This window comes from Staurois parvus, unplaced genomic scaffold (genome assembly GCF_062004578.1).
Source record: "Staurois parvus isolate SC_StPar_1 unplaced genomic scaffold, SC_StPar_1.0 ptg003548l, whole genome shotgun sequence".
Classification (NCBI taxonomy): Eukaryota; Metazoa; Chordata; class Amphibia; order Anura; family Ranidae; genus Staurois; species Staurois parvus.
Window position 1 is genome coordinate 1 of NW_028321344.1, and position 23,459 is coordinate 23,459.

At 55.1% G+C, this 23,459-nt stretch overlaps 1 protein-coding gene across 2 annotated transcripts; it reads right to left on the bottom strand.

The window, feature by feature from the left end:
* Positions 1 to 1,987: 1,987 nt before the first annotated feature.
* RPL38 (ribosomal protein L38) lies at positions 1,988 to 9,916 on the bottom strand. Of its 2 annotated transcripts, none has more exons than XM_089667749.1 (5): positions 9,799 to 9,916; positions 9,610 to 9,633; positions 4,929 to 4,989; positions 2,792 to 2,914; positions 1,988 to 2,062 (listed from the first exon to the last, which is right to left on the bottom strand). In XM_089667749.1, exons 2-5 carry the CDS (start codon positions 9,610 to 9,612, stop codon positions 2,037 to 2,039), a joined length of 213 nt encoding a protein of 70 aa, XP_089523875.1. In that variant the 5' UTR covers positions 9,613 to 9,633; positions 9,799 to 9,916; the 3' UTR covers positions 1,988 to 2,036. The 2 variants fall into 2 exon arrangements, with proteins under 2 accessions (XP_089523875.1, XP_089523876.1); XM_089667750.1 differs by having other exon boundaries at positions 9,760 to 9,830.
* Between the last annotated feature and the right edge of the window lie 13,543 nt (positions 9,917 to 23,459).

Sequence of the window (23,459 nt, forward strand, 5' to 3'; positions counted from 1 at the left end):
AGTAACCCTTCCTGTCCTCGGGTGACAACTCTCATCGCGGAGACTATGGTGGAGCAGAATTGACACGCCCCCAACAGGACACCAGACCACCCATCACATGGGGGGGGGGGGGATGTCTTGAGGCACCTGATACAATGGCAGGACACTATCAGCTCAAAGTATTTCTGGCAGGATCAAGGGTTTGCTTTTTTTTTTTTGCACCTGAGACAGCAAAAGGCTTTCTACTGCATAGTGAACATACAGAGGCCAATTCCGAGACGTTATGTGAGGATCCACCTGCAGTTTAATCAATTTACACCCCAATACCCCATATATGTGGTGGCAGAAAGCTGGGCTTTAATACCTACTTGGAGCACAAATGCGTCGTTGGCAGGCAATGGTTAGGACCTGAGAGCATACAGACAGCTGCCAGCAATGGCTCCTGGGGTCCCAACAAACCCTCCGTGGCTGGCGGGGCCGGCTCGGCGGTCCCAACAAACCCTCCGTGGCTGGCGGGGCCGGCTCGGCGGTCCCAACAAACCCTCCGTGGCCCTGCTTCGGCTTCTAATCATGTGACCGGGTGTGACAGCCATACTGGTCACATGATCATCGAACCTTCCCAAACCAGATCTGTAAGAACTTTTAAAAGGGATGCCAGGGCAGGTTGGAAGGGGTTAAAGTAGATCTTATCCCAAAAACTCTAAAGACTAAAGTCTGAAAGATAAAACCCAGTGATGCATGTCTAAAGGGATAGAGGGGATGTGTTCTTTCACAACACTTGAGGCAAGGGGGCTTTGACATTTTTAACAGCCTGCCAGCCCCTCCCACCAAACTCAATCTTGAAAACAAAAAAAAAAACTCAAAAGGGCAGCAGAAATATGCAGCGATGCCGCCAAGTCTTGAAATATTTCTTGAAAACAAACTAATTTTTATTGAAACCCATTAAAATCGCAGGATGATCGGGGGGGGGGGGGGGAAACAAGAGCATTATATGAGCACACTACATTTCAGCTGCAAAACTGCCCCCCCCCCCCATGTGCTCATCCAATCCACCCTGCAGACTCCGGCGCTCAGATGATCATCGTTACACTACAATCAAGATGAATCAACAGCTCATTCTTCCGGCCCCTGAAGTGGGGCGCCATGTTTGCACCGACATCGCATGATGGGCTTGGAAGGACTGAGTGCGAGTGGAAGAAATGCAAGATTCAAGTGGAACCGCGTCGCACCTGAGCGCCACCAGGCCGTTCATTTGTAAGATTTAAAGCAAACTTCCCCATCCCTTCCATACCCCCCCCCCCCCCCATCTCCCTCCCTCTTCCCATCCATCCCCTACCTCCCTCCTCTCATCCCACACCACAATGTCTCCCTCCATTCATCCCCCACGTCTCCCTCCCCCCATCCATTCCAGTTTCCCTCCCTTCCCCCAGCCATCCCCCACGTCTCCCCCATCCATTCCCCACGTTTCCCTCCCCCCATCCATGTCTCCCTGCCACCTTCTATTACCCACCCCCCAGTTTCCCTCCATGATTTTGCTGAGAAAATCGCTTTTTAAAAAACACCCCCAGCATTTCAGGCTGCAGCCATCTTGAGCAAGGGCAGTTGATTCATGTAGCATTTACTTCCTGAAATCCCTCTGCCCTTAGCTGAGGCATGCAGGCAGGAGGGGTGTGCTTAGCTGAAAAAACCCTCCTGCAGACTCCTGGGATGTAGGACATCATTTTGGCCTAGGCCACAAACCAGGAAGTAACTCAAATTTAAAGTTCTACAACAATACAATCTGCCTTCCTGTACATCTGCCCAGACTGGCGGCACAAAGACTACAAATGGTTCATCGAACGTTTAATTCCACTTTAAATATAAAGCACAATCCTGTCCGTCACACACAGGCAGCTCGCCGACATGAAGTGACATGAAAACAGAACAAATACTTTTCCAGCAGCCGACCGCCGGCTCGGAAGACAGAATCCCCCATCGCTTTCTGATAACAAGACATCCAAGTCATTCATTTTGGTTTTTACATTTTTTATTGAACAAGGAAAGGAGCAGGAAAGGATTTACTTCAGTTCTTTCACTGACAGACCTGCAACAGAGAGAGAAAAATGGTTAGAAGTCGTCCGGGACAGTTTACCGCCCCCCACATCGCAAAATGAAGCCAATGCATTCAAGTGATGCTAAAAGCAAAATTGGGGAAAAAAAAACAAACAAAAACAAAACAAAAACAGGCAACGATAGAAGCTGACCATGTGCTGCATGTGTGCCAACAACAGCCAAGCTGAAGAGAGCAGAGGGATGATCTCCGTCACCTTCCACTTATCCAATCAAATTAGCAGATTCGGGGACGTGACATCACTATCAGCACCGCTTGCTGTGGTCTCAGTTCCTTTAAGGGAAGAATTTCTGGAACTGCTGTGCCTGCATCTCCCCTGCCCATTCACAGAAGCCTTTGTATATTCTGAACACGTTCAAATACAAAGGCTTCTGTGAATGGGCAGCAGAGGGGAGGGGCTGGCGTAGCTGCTGTTATCTTCTCTCCTCACAGCTTTGGGAGCGCAATAAACCTGTCACATGATAGAAGTCCAGGAGGTTACATGCACCTAATTGGACTTCTCATGGTGTGCCTGCAGTTCTTGCAAAGTTGCTGAATTCGTGGATCTCAGCTTTCATGCAAAATTTTTCCCCCCATAAAAAGGCTCTTTTGGAAATTCTGCCTTCCAAGAACAATTTATTGACCGACACCCCCCCCCCCCCCCCCCCTCTAAAAGGACTAGAGTCACACCCCAGATACAGAGAACAGACATGGCGGACTCACCGGGAGGAAGGGACTGTTTCAGCTTCTCTGCCTTCTCTTTGTCGGTGATGACCAGAGTGTACAGATATTTGCTGCAGCGCACCTTGAACTTCACGTTGTCCTTGTTCTTCTTAATCTTCACAGCTGTGAGGAAGAGGGAAGCTTTAAAATGAGGAGACGGGGGGACACACTCACGGGGCCACAGACACCCACGGGGGGGAGGGGGGAGCCACACACACAGGGCCACAGACACCCACACACACACGGGGCCACAGACACCCATGGGGGGGAGGGGGGAGACACACACACGGGGCCACAGACACACACACACGAGGGAGACACACACAGGGCCACAGACACCCACGGGGGGGAGACACACACACGGGGCCACAGACACCCACACACACACAGGGGGAGCCACACACAGGGCCACAGACACCCACAGGGAGCCACACACAGGGCCACAGACACCCACACACACACAGGGGGAGCCACACACACCCACCCACACACACACAGGGGGAGCCACACACAGGGCCACAGACACCCACCCACACACAGGGCCACAGACACCCACACACACACAGGGGGAGCCACACACACGGGGCCACAGACACACACACAGGGGGAGCCACACACACCCACACACACACAGGGGGAGCCACACACACGGGGCCACAGACACCCACACACACACACACACAGGGGAGCCACACACAGGGCCACAGACACCCACACACACACGGGGCCACAGACACCCACACACACACGGGGCCACAGACACCCACACACACACGGGGCCACAGACACCCACACACACACGGGGCCACAGACACCCACACACACACGGGGCCACAGACACCCACACACACACAGGGGGAGCCACACACACGGGGCCACAGACACACACACAGGGGGAGCCACACACACAGGGCCACAGACACCCACACACACACACAGGGGGAGCCACACACACGGGGCCACAGACACCCACACATGGGGCCACAGACACCCACACACACACACAGGGGGAGCCACACACAGGGCCACAGACACCCACACACACACACAGGGGGAGCCACACACACGGCCACAGACACCCACACACACACACAGGGGGAGCCACACACACGGGGCCACAGACACCCACACACACACACGGGGCCACAGACACCCACACACAGGGGGAGCCACACACACAGGGGGAGCCACACACACCCACACACAGGGGGAGCCACACACACAGGGGGAGCCACACACACGGGGCCACAGACACCCACACACACACAGGGGGAGCCACACACACGGGGCCACAGACACCCACACACACACAGGGGGAGCCACACACACAGGGCCACAGACACCCACACACACACACAGGGGGAGCCACACACACCCACACACACAGGGGGAGCCACACACACACACAGGGGGAGCCACACACACACACAGGGGGAGCCACACACACACACAGGGGGAGCCACACACACACACAGGGCCACAGACACACGGGGCCACAGACACACACACTTGTGCTTCTGTGATAAACAGTCCAAAGTGGCACCTCTGGGTTTGTTCCAGCAATCAGATCTCAGAATCCGGCTGTTTTGGCTGCACTTCACACTTACGTGGAGCTGAGATTTGGGGACAATATCTGTCCTGGTGTTTCTCTAAGAAATCCACATTTCTGCATCAAAACAGGCTCTCTTTTTTCCATTTATATAATAACCCCTCCCCCCCCATGGTGATCAAATACCAACAGAAATCTATTTTTTGTGAAAAAAAAAAAAAAAGATATAAATTCAGTTTTGGGTACAGTGTTGCATGACCGCGCAATCAAAGTGTGACAGCGCTGAAAGATGAAAATTGGCCTGGACAGGAGTGTGTGCGCGGCGGGGGGGGGGGGGGGGGGGGTAAGTGCCCGGTATTGAAGGGGTTAAACATGAGCACCACCAAGATCCACCCCACAAATGGTACATCAACCAGTACTACAGCCACAAGCTAGGACAGCATCTACCCCTCAGGATACAGCCAATCAGATCTGTGACAGATGAACCACCAGAAACCAGGACCAGGTTTGTAGGTTCTTCATCAGGACTGGGCCGAGGACTCCGATCTGGACGGGGGTCAGTAGTTGTGTCTGGCAGTGAATACTCACATTTGGCGTCCTTCCTTCGGGCCGTCAGCAGGAAGTCTTTGATCTCTTCGATTTTGCGAGGCTAAAAGACAAAACACAGAAGAGTTGGATTTCAGGACTTCCAATCCCTGCAGAGAGGACCTCCCTGTACCCCTAGGAGGGGGCGCAGGCGAACCTATGGGCCAGACATCGAAAAATGAGCCCCTATACCATCTTCACTGTACGGCACCCGCCAGGAGAGGGTGGGGAGGGGGCGGGGCGGACTAACAACTCACGGGGCCCCCGGGCAATAGGGGATCATGGGGCCCCCGGGCAATAGGGGATCATGTCCGCTCCTGGGAGGGGGTCTGTAAAGGAAATGCCCCCCCCCCCTTAACCCTGACATCTCCCTGGGCCTCCAGTCTATGATTTTCTATATAGAACATAACAGGACGTAATACACAGCCTCAGGGTGAGCCCAGCACTGGAGACCAGAGAAAACACAGATACCCCCTTCTAGGTACTGGGGAAGCCCAGAGTGCCCCCCATATACACACTACACTGCCCCATGTATTGTCCCCCCCCCCATATACACACTACACTGCCCCATGTATTGTCCCCCCCCCCATATACACACTACACTGCCCCATGTATTGTCCCCCCCCCCATATACACACTACACTGCCCCATGTATTGTCCCCCCCCCCCCATATACACACTACACTGCCCCATGTATTGTCCCCCCCCCATATACACACTACACTGCCCCATGTATTGTCCCCCCCCCATATACACACTACACTGCCCCATGTATTGTCCCCCCCCCATATACACACTACACTGCCCCATGTATTGTCCCCCCCCATATACACACTACACTGCCCCATGTATTGTCCCCCCCCCCCCCCCATATACACACTACACTGCCCCATGTATTGTCCCCCCCCCATATATACACTACACTGCCCCATGTATTGTCCCCCCCCCATATACACACTACACTGCCCCATGTATTGTCCCCCCCCCATATACACACTGCCCCATGTATTGTCCCCCCCCCCCATATACACACTACACTGCCCCATGTATTGTCCCCCCCCCATATATACACTACACTGCCCCATGTATTGTCCCCCCCCCCCATATACACACTACACTGCCCCATGTATTGTCCCCCCCCCCATATACACACTGCCCCATGTATTGTCCCCCCCCCCCATATACACACTACACTGCCCCATGTATTGTCCCCCCCCCATATACACACTACACTGCCCCATGTATTGTCCCCCCCCCCCCATATACACACTACACTGCCCCATGTATTGTCCCCCCCCCCCCATATACACACTACACTGCCCCATGTATTGTCCCCCCCCCCCATATACACACTACACTGCCCCATGTATTGTCCCCCCCCCCCCATATACACACTACACTGCCCCATGTATTGTCCCCCCCCCCCCCATATACACACTACACTGCCCCATGTATTGTCCCCCCCCCCCCCATATACACACAACACTGCCCCATGTATTGTCCCCCCCCCCCATATACACACTACACTGCCCCATGTATTCCCCCCCCCCCCCCCATATACACACTACACTGCCCCATGTATTGTCCCCCCCCCCATATACACACTACACTGCCCCATGTATTGTCCCCCCCCCCATATACACACTACACTGCCCCATGTATTGTCCCCCCCCATATACACACTACACTGCCCCATGTATTGTCCCCCCCCCATATACACACTACACTGCCCCATGTATTGTCCCCCCCCCATATACACACTACACTGCCCCATGTATTGTCCCCCCCCCATATATACACTACACTGCCCCATGTATTGTCCCCCCCCCCCATATATACACTACACTGCCCCAAGTATTGTCCCCCCCCCCCATATATACACTACACTGCCCCAAGTATTGTCCCCACCCCCCCATATATACACTATATTGCCCCAAGTATTGGTCCGCCTGCCTTCCCACACACATGACCTTTAATGGCCCCCCAGTCTTAGTCCGTAGGGTTCAATATTGAGTTGGCCCCGCCCTTTCCCCTGCACATGACCTGTAATGGCCCCCCCAGTCTTAGTCCGTAGGGTTCAATATTGAGTTGGCCCCGCCCTTTCCACGCACATGACCTTTAATGGCCCCCCAGTCTTAGTCCGTAGGGTTCAATATTGAGTTGGCCCCGCCCTTTGCATACACATGACCTTTAATGGCCCCCCAGTCTTAGTCCGTAGGGTTCAATATTGAGTTGGCCCCGCCCTTTCCACGCACATGACCTTTAATGGCCCCCCAGTCTTAGTCCGTAGGGTTCAATATTGAGTTGGCCCCGCCCTTTCCACACACATGACCTTTAATGGCCCCCCAGTCTTAGTCCGTAGGGTCCAATATTGAGTTGGCCCCGCCCTTTGCACCTATAACAGCTTCAACTCTTCTGGGAAGGCCGTCCACAAGGTTTAGGAGGGTGTCTATGGGAAGGTTGGACCATTCTTCCAGAAGCACAATTGTCAGGTCAGGCACTGATGTCGGGGGAGGGGCACTGATGTCGGGGGAGGGGGCCTGGCTCGCAGTCTCCGCTCTAATTCATCCCAAAGGTGTTCTATGGGGTTGAGGTCAGGACTCTGTGCAGGACAGTCAAGTTCCTCCACCCCAAACTGGCTCCTCCATGTCTTTATGGACCTTGCTTTGTGCACTGGTGGGCAGTCATGTTGGAACAGGAAGGGGCCATCCCCAAACTCCTCCCACAAAGTTGGGAGCATGAAATTGTACAAAATGTCACCTTAAGAGTTCCCTTCACTGGAACTAGGGGGCCAACCCAACCCCTGAAAACACCCCCACACCATAATCCCCCCTCCACCAAACTTTACACTTGGCACAATGCAGTCAGGCAAGTACCGTTCTCCTGGCCACCGCCAAACCCAGACACGTCCATCAGATTGCCAGACCGAGAAGTGTGATTGGTCCCTCCAGAGAACACGCCTCCCCTGCTCTAGAGTCCAGTGGCGGCATGCTTTACACCACGGCATCCGACGCTTTGCATTGCACTTGGTGATGGAAGGCTTGGATGCAGCTGCTCGGCCATGGAAACCCATTCCATGAAGCTCTCTACGCACTGTTGTTGGGCTCATCTGAAGGCCACACCAAGTTTGGAGGTCTTTAGCTATTGACTCTGCAGACAGTTGGCGACTTCTGCGCACTGTGCGCTTCAGCATGCGCTGACCCCGCCCTGTCATGTGACGTGGCCTACCACTTGGTGGCTGAGTGGCTGTTGTTCCCAGTGGCTTCCACTTTGTTATAATCCCACTAACAGTTGAGCGTGGAATATTTAGTAGCCAGGAAATGTCACGGATGGACTTATTGCCCAGGTGGCCACCTATCACGGGACCACGCTTGGAGTCACTGAGCTCCTGAGAGCGACCCATTCTTTCACCAATGTTTGTAGAAGCCGTCTGCATGCCTAGGGGCTTGATTGTATACACCTGTGTCCATGGAGGGGATTGGGACACCTGAATCACATGATACGGAGGGGATTGGGACACCCAGATCCCATGATACGGAGGGGATTGGGACACCCAGATCCCATGATACGGAGGGGATTGGGACACCCAGATCCCATGATACGGAGGGGATTGGGACACCTGAATCACATGATACGGAGGGGATTGGGACACCCAGATCCCATGATACGGAGGGGATTGGGACACCCAGATCCCATGATACGGAGGGGATTGGGACACCCAGATCCCATGATACGGAGGGCGGGGACAATACTTCTGGCAATATAGTGTATCTCGGCCCAAAAGATGACAGGAGTAGTCCATCCCAAGGCTCGCCCCCCACCACTGGAGTATCCGGATGACATTCCCTGAGGCCATGTATGTGTAGTACAGGCAGACTGGGAGGTCGCTGTGGAAGTCGGGGGGGATAGTGAAGCAAAGCTCAGGTAGAACCCACAGCAATCGCAGAGCCAGACCGGTGCACAGTAGTTGTATGAGAATCTAACCCCCAACCTGCACTGAAGTCTGTGGGCTCCCTGGTGAGAAGCACATCCCTTTATACGAGGGTATACCACCTCCTCCGGGGGCCACGTCCCCACCACCCATCAGCTCCTCTGGGGGCCACATCCTCACCTCCTCCGGGGGCCACGTCCCCACCACCCCTGTCACCAGCTCCTCTGGGGGCCACATCCTCACCTCCTCCGGGGGCCACGTCCCCACCACCCATGTCACCACCACCTGCGTGCCTATCCCCACCACTACCCGTGTAACCCCCACCACCCTCCTCCTCCAGGGGCCACATCCCCCCACCACCCGTGTCCCCACCACCTCCTCCGGGGGGCCACGTCCCCCCCACCACCCGTGTCCTCCCCACCACCTCCTCCGGGGGGCCACGTCCCCCCCACCACCCGTGTTCTCCCCACCACCTCCTCCGGGGGGCCACGTCCCCCCCACCACCCGTGTCCTCCCCACCACCTCCTCCGGGGGGCCACGTCCCCCCCACCACCCGTGTCCTCCCACCACCTCCTCCGGGGGGCCACGTCCCCACCACTACCTGTGTCCCCCCACCACCAGATTGGACACAAGGCTACACAGATCTAGGACAGGAATATGGGGGGGGGAGGGTGACAAGATGACATCACACACAGGACAGGTTCTCTATAATACCACGTGACACCCCCCCCCCTCCGCACACACAGGACTCACCATGGCTGCAGCTCTATCCGGGACCTGCGGGAGACAAGCAGACAACAGTTACCCTCCACACATCTCACCCCACAAATATCCCTCCCGCCCGGCCTCCTCCACCCCTCGCCCGGTCCCCCGCACTCCTCTCCCCTGCCGGCCCCGACCTACACGGAGGATGGTAGCGGATTCCGCGCCTCACACACTCACCAGCTGCGGCTCCAGACACCAGAGGAGAGAAAGGGACGTCACTTCCGGCTTCTCCCAGCTTTAACCCGGAAACGGCGGCCGGAGGAGGACAAACTTAGCGAGAACGCGAGCCGGACGGGGGGTGGAGACGGTCACGTGACCTGTGCGAGACTCTGAGGCCGAGATGCCGCGCAGATGGGTGTAGTGCCGCACGACAGAGACGTCAAAGGAGCGGCAGCCAATCATGTGTGTACATTGTCCACGCAAATCAGTAGTGACGTCATGTTTGTGTTATATACCGATGGTCCTACCTTCTACTTTATACAAACTTTATTTAAAAATAATCCGTTACCAACATCAGGGCGAAGGCGGAGCAACATCAGGGCGAGGGCGGAGCTGGCTGACTATTTTAATTTAGTAAAGCAGACAGCCCATATGTATACACTGCTACATCTCTACTACACCGTTACTACGTCGCTACTACACTGCTAATACGTCGCTACTACACTGCTAATACGTCGCTACTACACTGCTAATACACTGCTAATACGTCGCTACTACACTGCTAATACTTCGCTACTACACAGCTACTACACTGCTAATACGTCGCTACTACACTGCTAATACGTCGCTACTACACTGCTAATACACTGCTAATACGTCGCTACTACACTGCTAATACGTCGCTACTACACTGCTAATACTTCGCTACTACACAGCTACTACACTGCTAATACGTCGCTACTACACTGCTAATACGTCGCTACTACACTGCTAATACGTCGCTACTACACTGCTACTACACTGCTAATACGTCGCTACTACACTGCTACTACACTGCTAATACGTCGCTACTACACTGCTAATACGTCGCTACTACACTGCTAATACTTCGCTACTACACTGCTACTACACTGCTACTACACTGCTAATACGTCGCTACTACACTGCTAATACGTCGCTACTACACTGCTAATACGTCGCTACTACACAGCTACTACACTGCTAATACTTCGCTACTACACTGCTACTACACTGCTAATACGTCGCTACTACACTGCTAATACGTCGCTACTACACTGCTAATACGTCGCTACTACACTGCTAATACGTCGCTACTACACTGCTAATACGTCGCTACTACACTGCTAATACACTGCTAATACGTCGCTACTACACTGCTAATACGTCGCTACTACACTGCTAATACGTCGCTACTACACTGCTAATACTTCGCTACTACACAGCTACTACACTGCTAATACGTCGCTACTACACTGCTAATACGTCGCTACTACACTGCTAATACGTCGCTACTACACTGCTACTACACTGCTAATACGTCGCTACTACACTGCTACTACACTGCTAATACGTCGCTACTACACTGCTAATACGTCGCTACTACACTGCTAATACGTCGCTACTACACTGCTAATACTTCGCTACTACACTGCTACTACACTGCTACTACACTGCTAATACGTCGCTACTACACTGCTAATACGTCGCTACTACACTGCTAATACGTCGCTACTACACAGCTACTACACTGCTAATACTTCGCTACTACACTGCTACTACACTGCTAATACGTCGCTACTACACTGCTAATACGTCGCTACTACACTGCTAATACTTCGCTACTACACTGCTAATACGTCGCTACTACACTGCTAATACGTCGCTACTACACTGCTAATACGTCGCTACTACACTGCTAATACTTCGCTACTACACTGCTACTACACTGCTAATACGTCGCTACTACACAGCTACTACACTGCTAATACGTCGCTACTACACTGCTAATACTTCGCTACTACACTGCTACTACACTGCTAATACGTCGCTACTACACAGCTACTACACTGCTAATACGTCACTACTACACTGCTAATACGTCGCTACTACACCGCTACTACACTGCTAATACGTCGCTACTACACCGCTACTACACTGCTAATACGTCGCTACTACACTGCTAATACTTCGCTACTACACTGCTACTACACTGCTAATACGTCGCTACTACACAGCTACTACACTGCTAATACTTCGCTACTACACTGCTACTACACTGCTAATACGTCGCTACTACACTGCTAATACGTCGCTACTACACTGCTACATCTCTACTACACCGTTACTACGTCGCTACTACACTGCTAATACTTCGCTGCTACACTGCTAATACGTCGCTACTACACTGCTAATACGTCGCTACTACACTGCTAATACGTCGCTACTACACTGCTAATACGTCGCTACTACACTGCTAATACGTCGCTACTACACAGCTACTACACTGCTAATACTTCGCTACTACACTGCTAATACGTCGCTACTACGCTGCTAATACGTCGCTACTACACTGCTACTACACTGCTAATACGTCGCTACTACACTGCTACTACACTGCTAATACGTCACTACTACACAGCTACTACACTGCTAATACGTCGCTACTACACTGCTAATACGTCGCTACTACACTGCTAATACGTCACTACTACACTGCTAATACTTCGCTACTACACTGCTAATACTTCGCTACTACACTGCTACTACACTGCTAATACGTCGCTACTACACTGCTACTACACTGCTAATACGTCGCTACTACACAGCTACTACACTGCTAATACGTCGCTACTACACTGCTAATACTTCGCTACTACACTGCTACTACACTGCTAATACGTCGCTACTACACTGCTACTACACTGCTAATACGTCGCTACTACACAGCTACTACACTGCTAATACGTCGCTACTACACAGCTACTACACTGCTAATACGTCGCTACTACACTGCTACTACACGGCTACTATACCGCTACTACACGGCTACTACACCACTACTACATCGCTACTACACTGCTAATACGTCGCTACTACACTGCTACTACACTGCTAATACTTCGCTACTACACAGCTACTACACTGCTAATACGTCGCTACTACACTGCTACTACACTGCTAATACGTCGCTACTACACTGCTAATACGTCGCTACTACACAGCTACTACACTGCTAATACGTCGCTACTACACTGCTAATACTTCGCTACTACACTGCTACTACACTGCTAATACGTTGCTACTACACAGCTACTACACTGCTAATACGTCGCTACTACACTGCTACTACACTGCTAATACGTCGCTACTACACAGCTACTACACTGCTAATACGTCGCTACTACACTGCTACTACACTGCTAATACGTCGCTACTACACAGCTACTACACTGCTAATACGTCGCTACTACACTGCTACTACACGGCTACTACACCGCTACTACACGGCTACTACACCGCTACTACACGGCTACTACACCGCTACTACACGGCTACTACACCGCTACTACATCGCTACTACACTGCTAATACTTCGCTACTACACTGCTAATACTTCGCTACTACACTGCTACTACACTGCTAATACGTCGCTACTACACTGCTACTACACTGCTAATACGTCGCTACTACACTATTACTACACGGCTACTACACGGCTACTACACTGCTACTACACGGTTACTACACTGCTACTACATCGCTACTACACTGCTACTACACCGCATGGAAGAGATTCCGGGAGACAAGAGCATGAAGGAGATTCCAGGAGACAAGAGCATGGAGGAGATTCCAGGAGACAAGAGCATGGAGGAGATTCCAGGAGATGAGAGCACGGAGGAGATTCCAGGAGACAAGAGCATGGAGGAGATTCCAGGAGATGAGAGCACGGAGGAGATTCCAGGAGACAAGAGCATGGAGGAGATTCCAGGAGACAAGAGCACGGAGGAGATTCCAGGAGATGAGAGCATGGAGGAGATTCCAGGAGATGAGAGCATGGAGGAGATTCCAGGAGATGAGAGCATGGAGGAGATTCCAGGAGATGAGAGCATGGAGGAGATTCCAGGAGATGAGAGCACGGAGGAGATTCCAGGAGATGAGAGCATGGAGGAGATTCCAGGAGATGAGAGCATGGAGGAGGTTCTAGGAGACGAGAGCACGGAGGAGATTCCAGGAGACGAGAGCATGGAGGAGATTCCAGGAGATGAGAGCATGGAGGAGATTCCAGGAGATGAGAGCACGGAGGAGATTCCAGGAGATGAGAGCATGGAGGAGGTTCTAGGAGACGAGAGCACGGAGGAGATTCCAGGAGACGAGAGCATGGAGGAGATTCCAGGAGACGAGAGCATGGAGGAGATTCCAGGAGATGAGAGCATGGAGGAGGTTCCGGGAGACGAGAGCATGGAGGAGATTCCAGGAGATGAGAGCATGGAGGAGGTTCCAGGAGACGAGAGCATGGAGGAGGTTCCAGGAGACGAGAGCACGGAGGAGATTCCAGGAGATGAGAGCATGGAGGAGATTCCGGGAGACAAGAGCATGGAGGAGATTCCGGGAGACAAGAGCATGGAGGAGATTCCAGGAGATGAGAGCATGGAGGAGATTCCAGGAGATGAGAGCATGGAGGAGATTCCAGGAGACGAGAGCATGGAAGAGGTTCCGGGAGACAAGAGCATGGAGGAGGTTCCAGGAGACGAGAGCATGGAGGAGATTCCAGGAGACAAGAACATGGAGGAGATTCCAGGAGACAAGAGCATGGAGGAGATTCCAGGAGACAAGAGCATGGAGGAGATTCCAGGAGACAGGCAGTTCCTCTAGGAGGGCTGGACAGGGCCGTAGAAGGTCCTTAACCCATCAGCAGGACCGGTATCTGCTCCTTTGTGAAGGAGGAACAGGATGAGCCCTGCCAGAGCCCTACAAAATGACCTCCAGCAGGCCACTGGTGGGAATATCTCTGACCAAACAATCAGAAACAGACTTCATGAGGGTGGCCTGAGGGCCCGACGTCCTCTAGTGGGCCCTGTGCTCACTGCCCAGCACCATAGAGCTGGATTGGTATTGGCCATTGAACCCCAGAATTGGCAGGTCCACCACTGGCACCCTGTGCTTTTCACAGATGAGAGCAGGTTCCCCCTGAGCACATGTGACAGACATGAAAGGGTCTGGAGAAGCCGTGGAGAACGTTCTGCTGCCTGTAACATGGTTCAGCATGACTGTTGTGGTGGTGGGTCAGTGATGGTCTGGGGGGGCATCTCCATGGAGGGACACACAGACCTCTACAGGATAGACAATGGACCCTGACTGCCATTAGGTATGGGGATGAAATCCTTGGACCCATTGTCAGACCCTATGCTGGTGCAGTGGGTCCTGGGTTCTTCCTGGTGCAGTGGGTCCTGGGTTCCTCCTGGTGCAGTGGGTCCTGGGTTCCTCCTGGTGCAGGGGGCCCTGGGTTCCTCCTGGTGCAGGGGGCCCTGGGTTCCTCCTGGTGCGGTGGGTTCTGAGTTCTTCCTGGTGCGGGTGGGTCCTGGGTTCCTCCTGCTGCGGTGGGTCCTGGGTTCATCCTGGTGCGGTGGGTCCTGGGTTCATCCTGGTGCAGTGGATTCTGGGTTCCTCCTGGTGCGGTGGGTCCTGGGTTCCTCCTGGTGCGGTGGGTCCTGGGTTCCTCCTGGTGCGGTGGGTCATGGGCTCCTCCTGGTGCAGTGGGTCCTTAGTTCCTCTAGGTGCAGTGGCTCCTGGGTTCCTCCTGGTGCAGTGGCTCCTGGGTTTCTCCTGGTGCAGTGGCTCCTGGGTTCCTCCCGGTGCAGTGGGTCCTGGGTTCCTCCTGGTGCGGTGGGTCCGGAGTTCCTCCTGGTGCAGTGGGTCCTGGGTTCCTCCTGGTGCAGACAATGCCCGACCTCATGTGGGGGGAGTATGCAGGCAGTTCCTGGAGGATGAAGGAATTGATACCATTGAATGGCCCCCACGCTCTCCTGACCTAAATCCAATAGAACCCCTCTGGGATGTCATGTTTCGGTCCATCCGATACCTCCAGGTTGCACCTCAGACTGTCCAGGAGCTCAGTGATGCCCTGGCCCAGATCTGGGAGGAAATTCCCCAGGACACCATCCGTGGTCTCATTAGGAGCATCAACATTGGGACAAGGTGCTTTGGGGGGGAGGCCCTCCTTTCCCAAAGCACCCCTCATGTTGAGGGCGTATGACCTGATATGGTTCTGGAGGGCGCTCACTCCCCCCCCCCCCACTTCTAAACTGCCTGGGCTGCATGCTCGGATAAAGGTCTGGTATGGATTTTAGGAGGAACAAATGTTGGCATGGGTGTTCCCCTCAAAACTCAATCCGGACCCGAAGGGCTTGGTATGGGTGGGGGGACCCCCACACCGGTCCTTTTTTAAAAAAAATTTTTTGAATTGCTGGCAATTCTTTCTCCATTCAGCTGTCAGCCGGGAATCCCACTGACACCAGGAACCCCACTTACACCAGGAACCTCACTGACACCAGGAACCCCACTGACACCAGGAACCTCACTGACACCAGGAACCTCAGTGACACCAGGAACCCCACTGACACCAGGAACCCCACTGACACCAGGAACCCCACTGACACCAGGAACCTCACTGACACCAGGAACCCCACTGACACCAGGAACCTCACTGACACCAGGAACCCCACTTACACCAGGAACCCCACTGACACCAGGAACCTCACTGACACCAGGAACCCCACTTACACCAGGAACCCCACTTACACCAGGAACCTCACTGACACCAGAAACCCCACTGACAGCGGAAACATGAATGGATGTCTCACTACTAAAATACCGTGTGACTTCATCCTAGAACTCCCTCCGGATTGTAGTCGCTGAGCGGGATCGCACCGCACACTCACATGCAGGAAGACACCGCTCAGTATATTGTCCCGTCTGTTTGAAGTTTGCGGTCGAACTTTCATTATGTTTGAATGTTCGACCGCAAACTGGGGGGGGGGGGGGGGGTATTCGGCCCATCACTACTATCAGGGGCGGATTGACAAGTCATGGGGCCCCGGGCAATAGGGGTCATGGGGCCCCTGTGTCTTTGCCCAAACTCAAAGCACACCCAAGAAAGCCTATAAAAAGGTACCGGGACATTTCATGGGGCCCCCTACTGACCCCCGGGCCCTCAGGCAGCGCCCGAGTGTTGGAATGGTCAGTCCGCCCCTGACTACTATATACATAGTTGATCCAAGCTGGAACAATGTAACAATGTATCTAGAACTATATACCATCCCTGATTGGTAGCGGAGTCTCTCTAATCCCGCCTTTCATGTTTTCTCGCCTCCTTGCAGCATAAAATATTATTTTCCTCCCGCAGATCCCGCTTTCCATTCATCGATCGCCCGCCGGTTCTATCGCGACGAAAGGATTGAGATCTGAGCGGGACGTAAAGGGGGAGGGGCATGATACCTGTCAGCCGTCATCCGCTCTTCATGACTCTGGAAAATAATTAGAGGAAATCCGTCGGAGAAATCGGCGCAGTTAGCGCAGTTTATTTCCACGCTGATGGAACATGAAAGCGGCGTCCTTTTTTTTTTTTTTTTTGGGCGTCTTTCGCAGTGTTGACCTTTGTAATGCTAATTTCCAGAATGCGGCGTACGGCTTTGGTGAACATTAGGAGGGAACCGGCGCCGGAACACAAAGACGCGGAACGTTTCCTCTGCTGAGAAGCAAAGGCTCCATATCTTTCCCTTTTTGTATTCCGGAGAGCCCATTAGTAACGGCGTTCTGCGTGAAACCAAATACAATGCCGCTTATTCAGATGTATTCATGGAGGAAACGCAATTACAGAGTGAAATCAATACGGGTTTTTTTGTAATGTCGAGCGCGGACGTGCTGCTCCAGCTCCAAAAGTCGCTCAGATTACGGCTCGGCTTAAACCCCTTCTACATATTCCCCTGTAATGTAACTACTCCACCTGCTTTCTTTTCTCGGTAATATTTTGTCACCTTCCCTCCTTGCCGGTGACACCACATAAAAGGCTAATGAAATACTTCCTGTGTCACCCTTAAAGGAAGTCCCCTTTCAGATTCAGAGAAGACAGCGAAGATGAAGTCTGAGATCAGTAAATATGATCTAAATCCATCGATCGTGTGTCTTCTTTCGGAATCTCAGAGATCTTTGTGTATTTCTTCCAAATCTGAGCCGTCATCCAGTGTGAGACTTCCTGGAATAAAGACCGCTCACTGCTGCCCCCTCTCCTTGTGCAGGAGGACTGGTCTTGTCTCCGCCCCCTCCTGTAGTTTTCTGTAGTGGGTGGAGTCTTCTTGGCCCCTTACACAGATCATCTCTTTTTCTCCTTGTGCTGTGGGACCAGTCTTGTCTCCGCCCCCTCCTGTAGTTTCCTGCTGGAAGCCTGTAGTGGGCGGAGTCTTCTGGGTCCCTCCCACAGATCATCTCTCTCTGTCTCTCCTTGTGCTGGGGGACTGCTCTAGTCTCCACCCCCTCCTGTAGTATTCTGTAGTGAGTGGAGCCTGCTTGGCCCCTCCCACAGCTCTTCTCTCTCTTTGTGCAGGGTGGCTGGTCTTATCTCCGCCCCCTCCTGTAGTTTTCTGTAGTGGGTGGAGTCTTCTTGGCCCCTCCCACAACTCTGCTATTTCTCTTTGTGCAGTGTGACTGGTCTCATCTCCGCCCACTCCTGTAGTTTTTTGTAGTGGGTGGAGTCTTCTTGGCCCCTCCCACAACGCTGATATTTCTCTTTGTGCAGTGTGACTGGTCTCATCTCCGCCCCCTCCCGTAGTTTTCTGTAGTGGGTGGAGTCTTCTTGGCCCCTCCCACAACGCTGCTATTTCTCTTTGTGCAGTGTGGCTGGTCTCATCTCCGCCCCCTCCTGTAGTTTTCTGTAGTGGGTGGAGTCTTCTTGGCCCCTCCCACAACTCTGCTATTTCTCTTTGTGCAGTGTGACTGGTCTCATCTCCGCCCCCTCCCGTAGTTTTCTGTAGTGGGTGGAGTCTTCTTGGCCCCTCCCACAACGCTGCTATTTCTCTTTGTGCAGTGTGACTGGTCTCATCTCCGCCCCCTCCCGTAGTTTTCTGTAGTGGGTGGAGTCTTCTTGGCCCCTCCTACAACGCTGCTATTTCTCTTTGTGCAGTGTGACTGGTCTCATCTCCGCCCCCTCCTGTAGTTTCTGTAGTGGGTGGAGCCTGCTTGGCCCCTCCCACAGCTCTTCTCTCTCTTTGTGCAGGGTGACTGGTCTCATCTCCGCCCCCTCCTGTAGTTTTCTGCAGAAAACCTGTAGTAGGTGGAGTCTTCTTGGCCCCTCCCACAGCTCTACTCTCTCTCCTTGTGCAGGGGGACTAGTTTGTCTCCACCCCCTCCTGCAGTTTTTTGTAGTGGGTGGAGCCTGTTGGGCCCCTCCCACAGTTCTGCTCTGTCCGCTTGCGCAGGGCACAAATGCACAGCACAGCAAAAATGAAACCCTGTGTTGCGCTTGGCAGCAGTAGCCATGAAACGTAATAGGGCCATGTCCCAACCACATGCAATGCGTATATTGATGCCTCATAACCCGTCCACTGCGACTGCCGCATGTGAGACCAGATATTGCAATGCAAAGACCAGCAGACACACCCAGGGCTGTCTTATTAAATAGGCACCTCTGGGCACTGCTCAGGGGTCTCAGGTACATGGGGGCCCCAGGATAATCTACCATTACATCAAGCTTGTCAACTGTCCCGGATTTGCTGGGTCAGTCACACTTCTTACTACACTGTCCTGGATGACCCAGTCAGCATCCCAGAACCTGTACTGCGCCCTCCTGACTCCCCCCCTGTACTGTGCCCCCCTGACCCCCCCCCCCGTATTGTGAACTCCTGACTTCCCCCGTACTGTGCCCTCCTGCCCCCTCCTGTACTGTACCCTCCTGACTCCCCCTGTACTGCGCCCTCCTGACTCCCCCCCCCTGTACTGCGCCCTCCTGACTCCCCCCCTGTACTGTGCCCCCCTGACCCCCCCCCCCGTATTGTGAACTCCTGACTCCCCCTGTACTGTGCCCTCCTGACTCCCCCTGTACTGCGCCCTCCTGACTCCCCCCTGTACTGTGCCCTCCTGACCCCCCTGTACTGTGCCCTCCTGACCCCCCTGTACTGTGCCCTCCTGCCCCCCCCTGTACTGTGCCCTCCTGACTCCCCCCTGTACTGTGCCCTACTGACCCCCCCCTGTACTGTGCCCTCCTGACTCCTCCCTGTACTGTGCCCTCCTGCCCCCCCCCTGTACTGTGCCCTCCTGACTCCCCCCTGTACTGTGCCCTCCTGACCCCCCCTGTACTGTGCCCTCCTGACTCCCCCCTGTACTGTGCCCTCCTGACCCCCCCTGTACTGTGCCCTCCTGACTCCCCCCCCTGTACTGCACCCTCCTGACTCCTCCCTGTACTGTGCCCTCCTGCCCCCCCCTGTACTGTGCCCTCCTGACTCCCCCCCCTGTACTGCACCCTCCTGACTCCTCCCTGTACTGTGCCCTCCTGACTCCCCCCCTGTACTGTGCCCTCCTGCCCCCCCCCTGTACTGTGCTCTCCTGACTCCTCCCTGTACTGTGCCCTCCTGACTCCCCCCTGTACTGTGCCCTACTGACCCCCCCCCTGTACTGTGCCCTCCTGACTCCTCCCTGTACTGTGCCCTCCTGCCCCCCCCTGTACTGTGCCCTCCTGACTCCCCCCCTGTACTGCACCCTCCTGACTCCTCCCTGTACTGTGCCCTCCTGACTCCTCCCTGTACTGTGCCCTCCTGCCCCCCCCTGTACTGTGCCCTCCTGACTCCCCCCCTGTACTGTGCCCTCCTGACTCCTCCCTGTACTGCGCCCTCCTGACTCCCCCTGTACTGCACCCTCCTGACTCCTCCCTGTACTGTGCCCCCCTGACCCCCCCCCCCCGTATTGTGAACTCCTGACTCCCCCTGTACTGTGTCCTCCTGACCCCCCTGTACTGTGCCCTCCTGCCCCCCCCTGTACTGTGCCCTCTTGACTCCCCCCTGTACTGTGCCCTCCTGACTCCCCCTGTACTGTGCCCTCCTGACTCCCCCTGTACTGTGCCCTCCTGACTCCCCCTGTACTGCACCCTCCTGACTCCCCCCTGTACTGTGCCCTCCTGACTCCCCCCTGTACTGTGCCCTCCTGACTCCCCCTGTACTGCACCCTCCTGACTCCCCCTGTACTGTGCCCTCCTGCCCCCCCCCTGTACTGTGCCCTCTTGACTCCCCCCTGTACTGTGCCCTCCTGACTCCCCCTGTACTGTGCCCTCCTGACCCCCCCCGTATTGTGAACTCCTGACTTCCCCCGTACTGTGCCCTCCTGCCCCCCCTGTACTGTGCCCTCCTGCCCCCCCCTGTACTGTGCCCTCCTGACCCCCCTGTACTGTGCCCTCCTGCCCCCCTGTACTGTGCCCTCCTGACCCCCCTGTACTGTGCCCTCCTGCCCCCCCCTGTACTGTGCCCTCCTGACTCCCCCCTGTACTGTGCCCTACTGACCCCCCCCCTGTACTGTGCCCTCCTGACTCCTCCCTGTACTGTGCCCTCCTGCCCCCCCCTGTACTGTGCCCTCCTGACTCCCCCCTGTACTGTGCCCTACTGACCCCCCGCTGTACTGTGCCCTCCTGACTCCCCCTGTACTGTGCCCTCCTGACTCCCCCCTGTACTGTGCCCTCCTGACTCCCCCCTGTACTGTGCCCTCCTGACTCCCCCCTGTACTGTGCCCTCCTGACTCCCCCTGTACTGTGCCCCCCTGACTCCCCCTGTACTGTGCCCTCCTGACTCCCCCCTGTACTGTGCCCTCCTGACTCCCCCTGTACTGTGCCCTCCTGACTCCCCCTGTACTGTGCCCTCCTGACTCCCCCCGTACTGTGCCCTCCTGACTCCCCCTGTACTGTTCCCTCCTGCCCCCCCCCTGTACTGTGCCCTCCTGCCCCCCCCTGTACTGTGCCCTCCTGACTCCCCCCTGTACTGTGCCCTACTGACCCCCCCCTGTACTGTGCCCTCCTGACTCCCCCTGTACAGTGCCCTCCTGATCAAACCCCCTGTACTGTGCCATTCTGATCAAACCCCCTGTACTGTGCCATTCTGATCAAACCCCCTGTACTGTGCCCTACTGACCCCCCCCTGTACTGTGCCCTACTGACTCCCCCCTGTACTGTGCCCTCCTGACTCCCCCTGTACTGTGCCCTCCTGACTCCCCCCTGTACTGTGCCCTCCTGCCCCCCCCTGTACTGTGCCCTCCTGCCCTCCCCTGTACTGTGCCCTCCTGACTCCCCCCTGTACTGTGCCCTACTGACCCCCCCCTGTACTGTGCCCTCCTGACTCCCCTGTACTGTGCCCTCCTGACTCCCCCCTGTACTGTGCCCTCCTGACTCCCCCTGTACTGTGCCCTCCTGACTCCCCCCTGTACTGTGCCCTCCTGACTCCCCCTGTACTGTGCCCTCCTGCCCCCCCCTGTACTGTGCCCTCCTGCCCCCCCCTGTACTGTGCCCTCCTGACTCCCCCCTGTACTGTGCCCTACTGACCCCCCCCCCTGTACTGTGCCCTACTGACCCCCCCCTGTACTGTGCCCTCCTGCCCCCCCCTGTACTGTGCCCTCCTGCCCCCCCCTGTACTGTGCCCTCCTGACTCCCCCTGTACTGTGCCCTCCTGACTCCCCCTGTACTGTGCCCTCCTGACCCCCCTGTACTGTGCCCTCCTGACTCCCCCCTGTACTGTGCCCTACTGACTCCCCCCTGTACTGTGCCCTCCTGACTCCCCCTGTACTGTGCCCTCCTGACTCCCCCCTGTACTGTGCCCTCCTGACCCCCCCCTGTACTGTGCCCTCCTGACTCCCCCTGTACTGTGCCCTACTGACCCCCCCCTGTACTGTGCCCTCCTGACTCCCCCCTGTACTGTGCCCTCCTGACTCCCCTGTACTGTGCCCTCCTGACTCCCCCCTGTACTGTGCCCTCCTGACTCCCCCCTGTACTGTGCCCTCCTGACTCCCCCCTGTACTGTGCCCTTCTGACTCCTCCCTGTACTGTGCCCTCCTGACTCCTCCCTGTACTGTGCCCTCCTGACTCCTCCCTGTACTGTGCCCTCCTGACTCCTCCCTGTACTGTGCCCTCCTGACTCCCCCTGTACTGTGCCCTCCTGCCCCCCCCTGTACTGTGCCCTCCTGACTCCCCCCTGTACTGTGCCCTACTGACCCCCCCCTGTACTGTGCCCTCCTGCCCCCCCCTGTACTGTGCCCTCCTGCCCCCCCCTGTACTGTGCCCTCCTAACTCCCCCTGTACTGTGCCCTCCTGACTCCCCCTGTACTGTGCCCTCCTGACTCCCCCCGTACTGTGCCCTCCTGACTCCCCCCGTACTGTGCCCTCCTGACTCCCCCCTGTACTGTGCCCTCCTGACTCCCCCCTGTACTGTGCCCTCCTGACTCCCCCTGTACTGTGCCCTCCTAACCCCCCCTGTACTGTGTCCTCCTGACCCCCCTGTACTGTGCTCTCCTGACCCCCCCTGTACTGTGCCCTCCTGACCCCCCCCTGTACTGTGCCCTTTGTGATGATTAGTCTTTGATTTATGGAATGTTTTCATATTTTTGAATCTCAATAGTATTAAACGCCCTAATAAATGTGTTTATTTCTACCAATTACTTACATTTAATTCTTGAGAGTCGGTGTGTAAATTGGGGCAGGGTGGTAGGGGCCCCAGTACATGACTTTGCCCAGGGGCCCATGATGCTATTATGATGGCCCTGGATGCACTGTGGGTGGAGGATTATAACTTTTTTTTCTATGGTTGAACTGGATGAACTTTTGTCTTCTTTCAGCCAGACTAACTATGTATTGTGGG

Excerpts from the sequence above, each read along its gene's own strand:
- RPL38 (XM_089667749.1), bottom strand. Across the intron at positions 2,915-4,928 it reads CCGAAGGAAGGACGCCAAAT|CTGTGAAGATTAAGAAGAAC; the intron begins GTGAGTATTCAC and ends TCTTCCTCACAG. Across the intron at positions 2,063-2,791 it reads GAAACAGTCCCTTCCTCCCG|GTCTGTCAGTGAAAGAACTG; the intron begins GTGAGTCCGCCA and ends TCTCTGTTGCAG.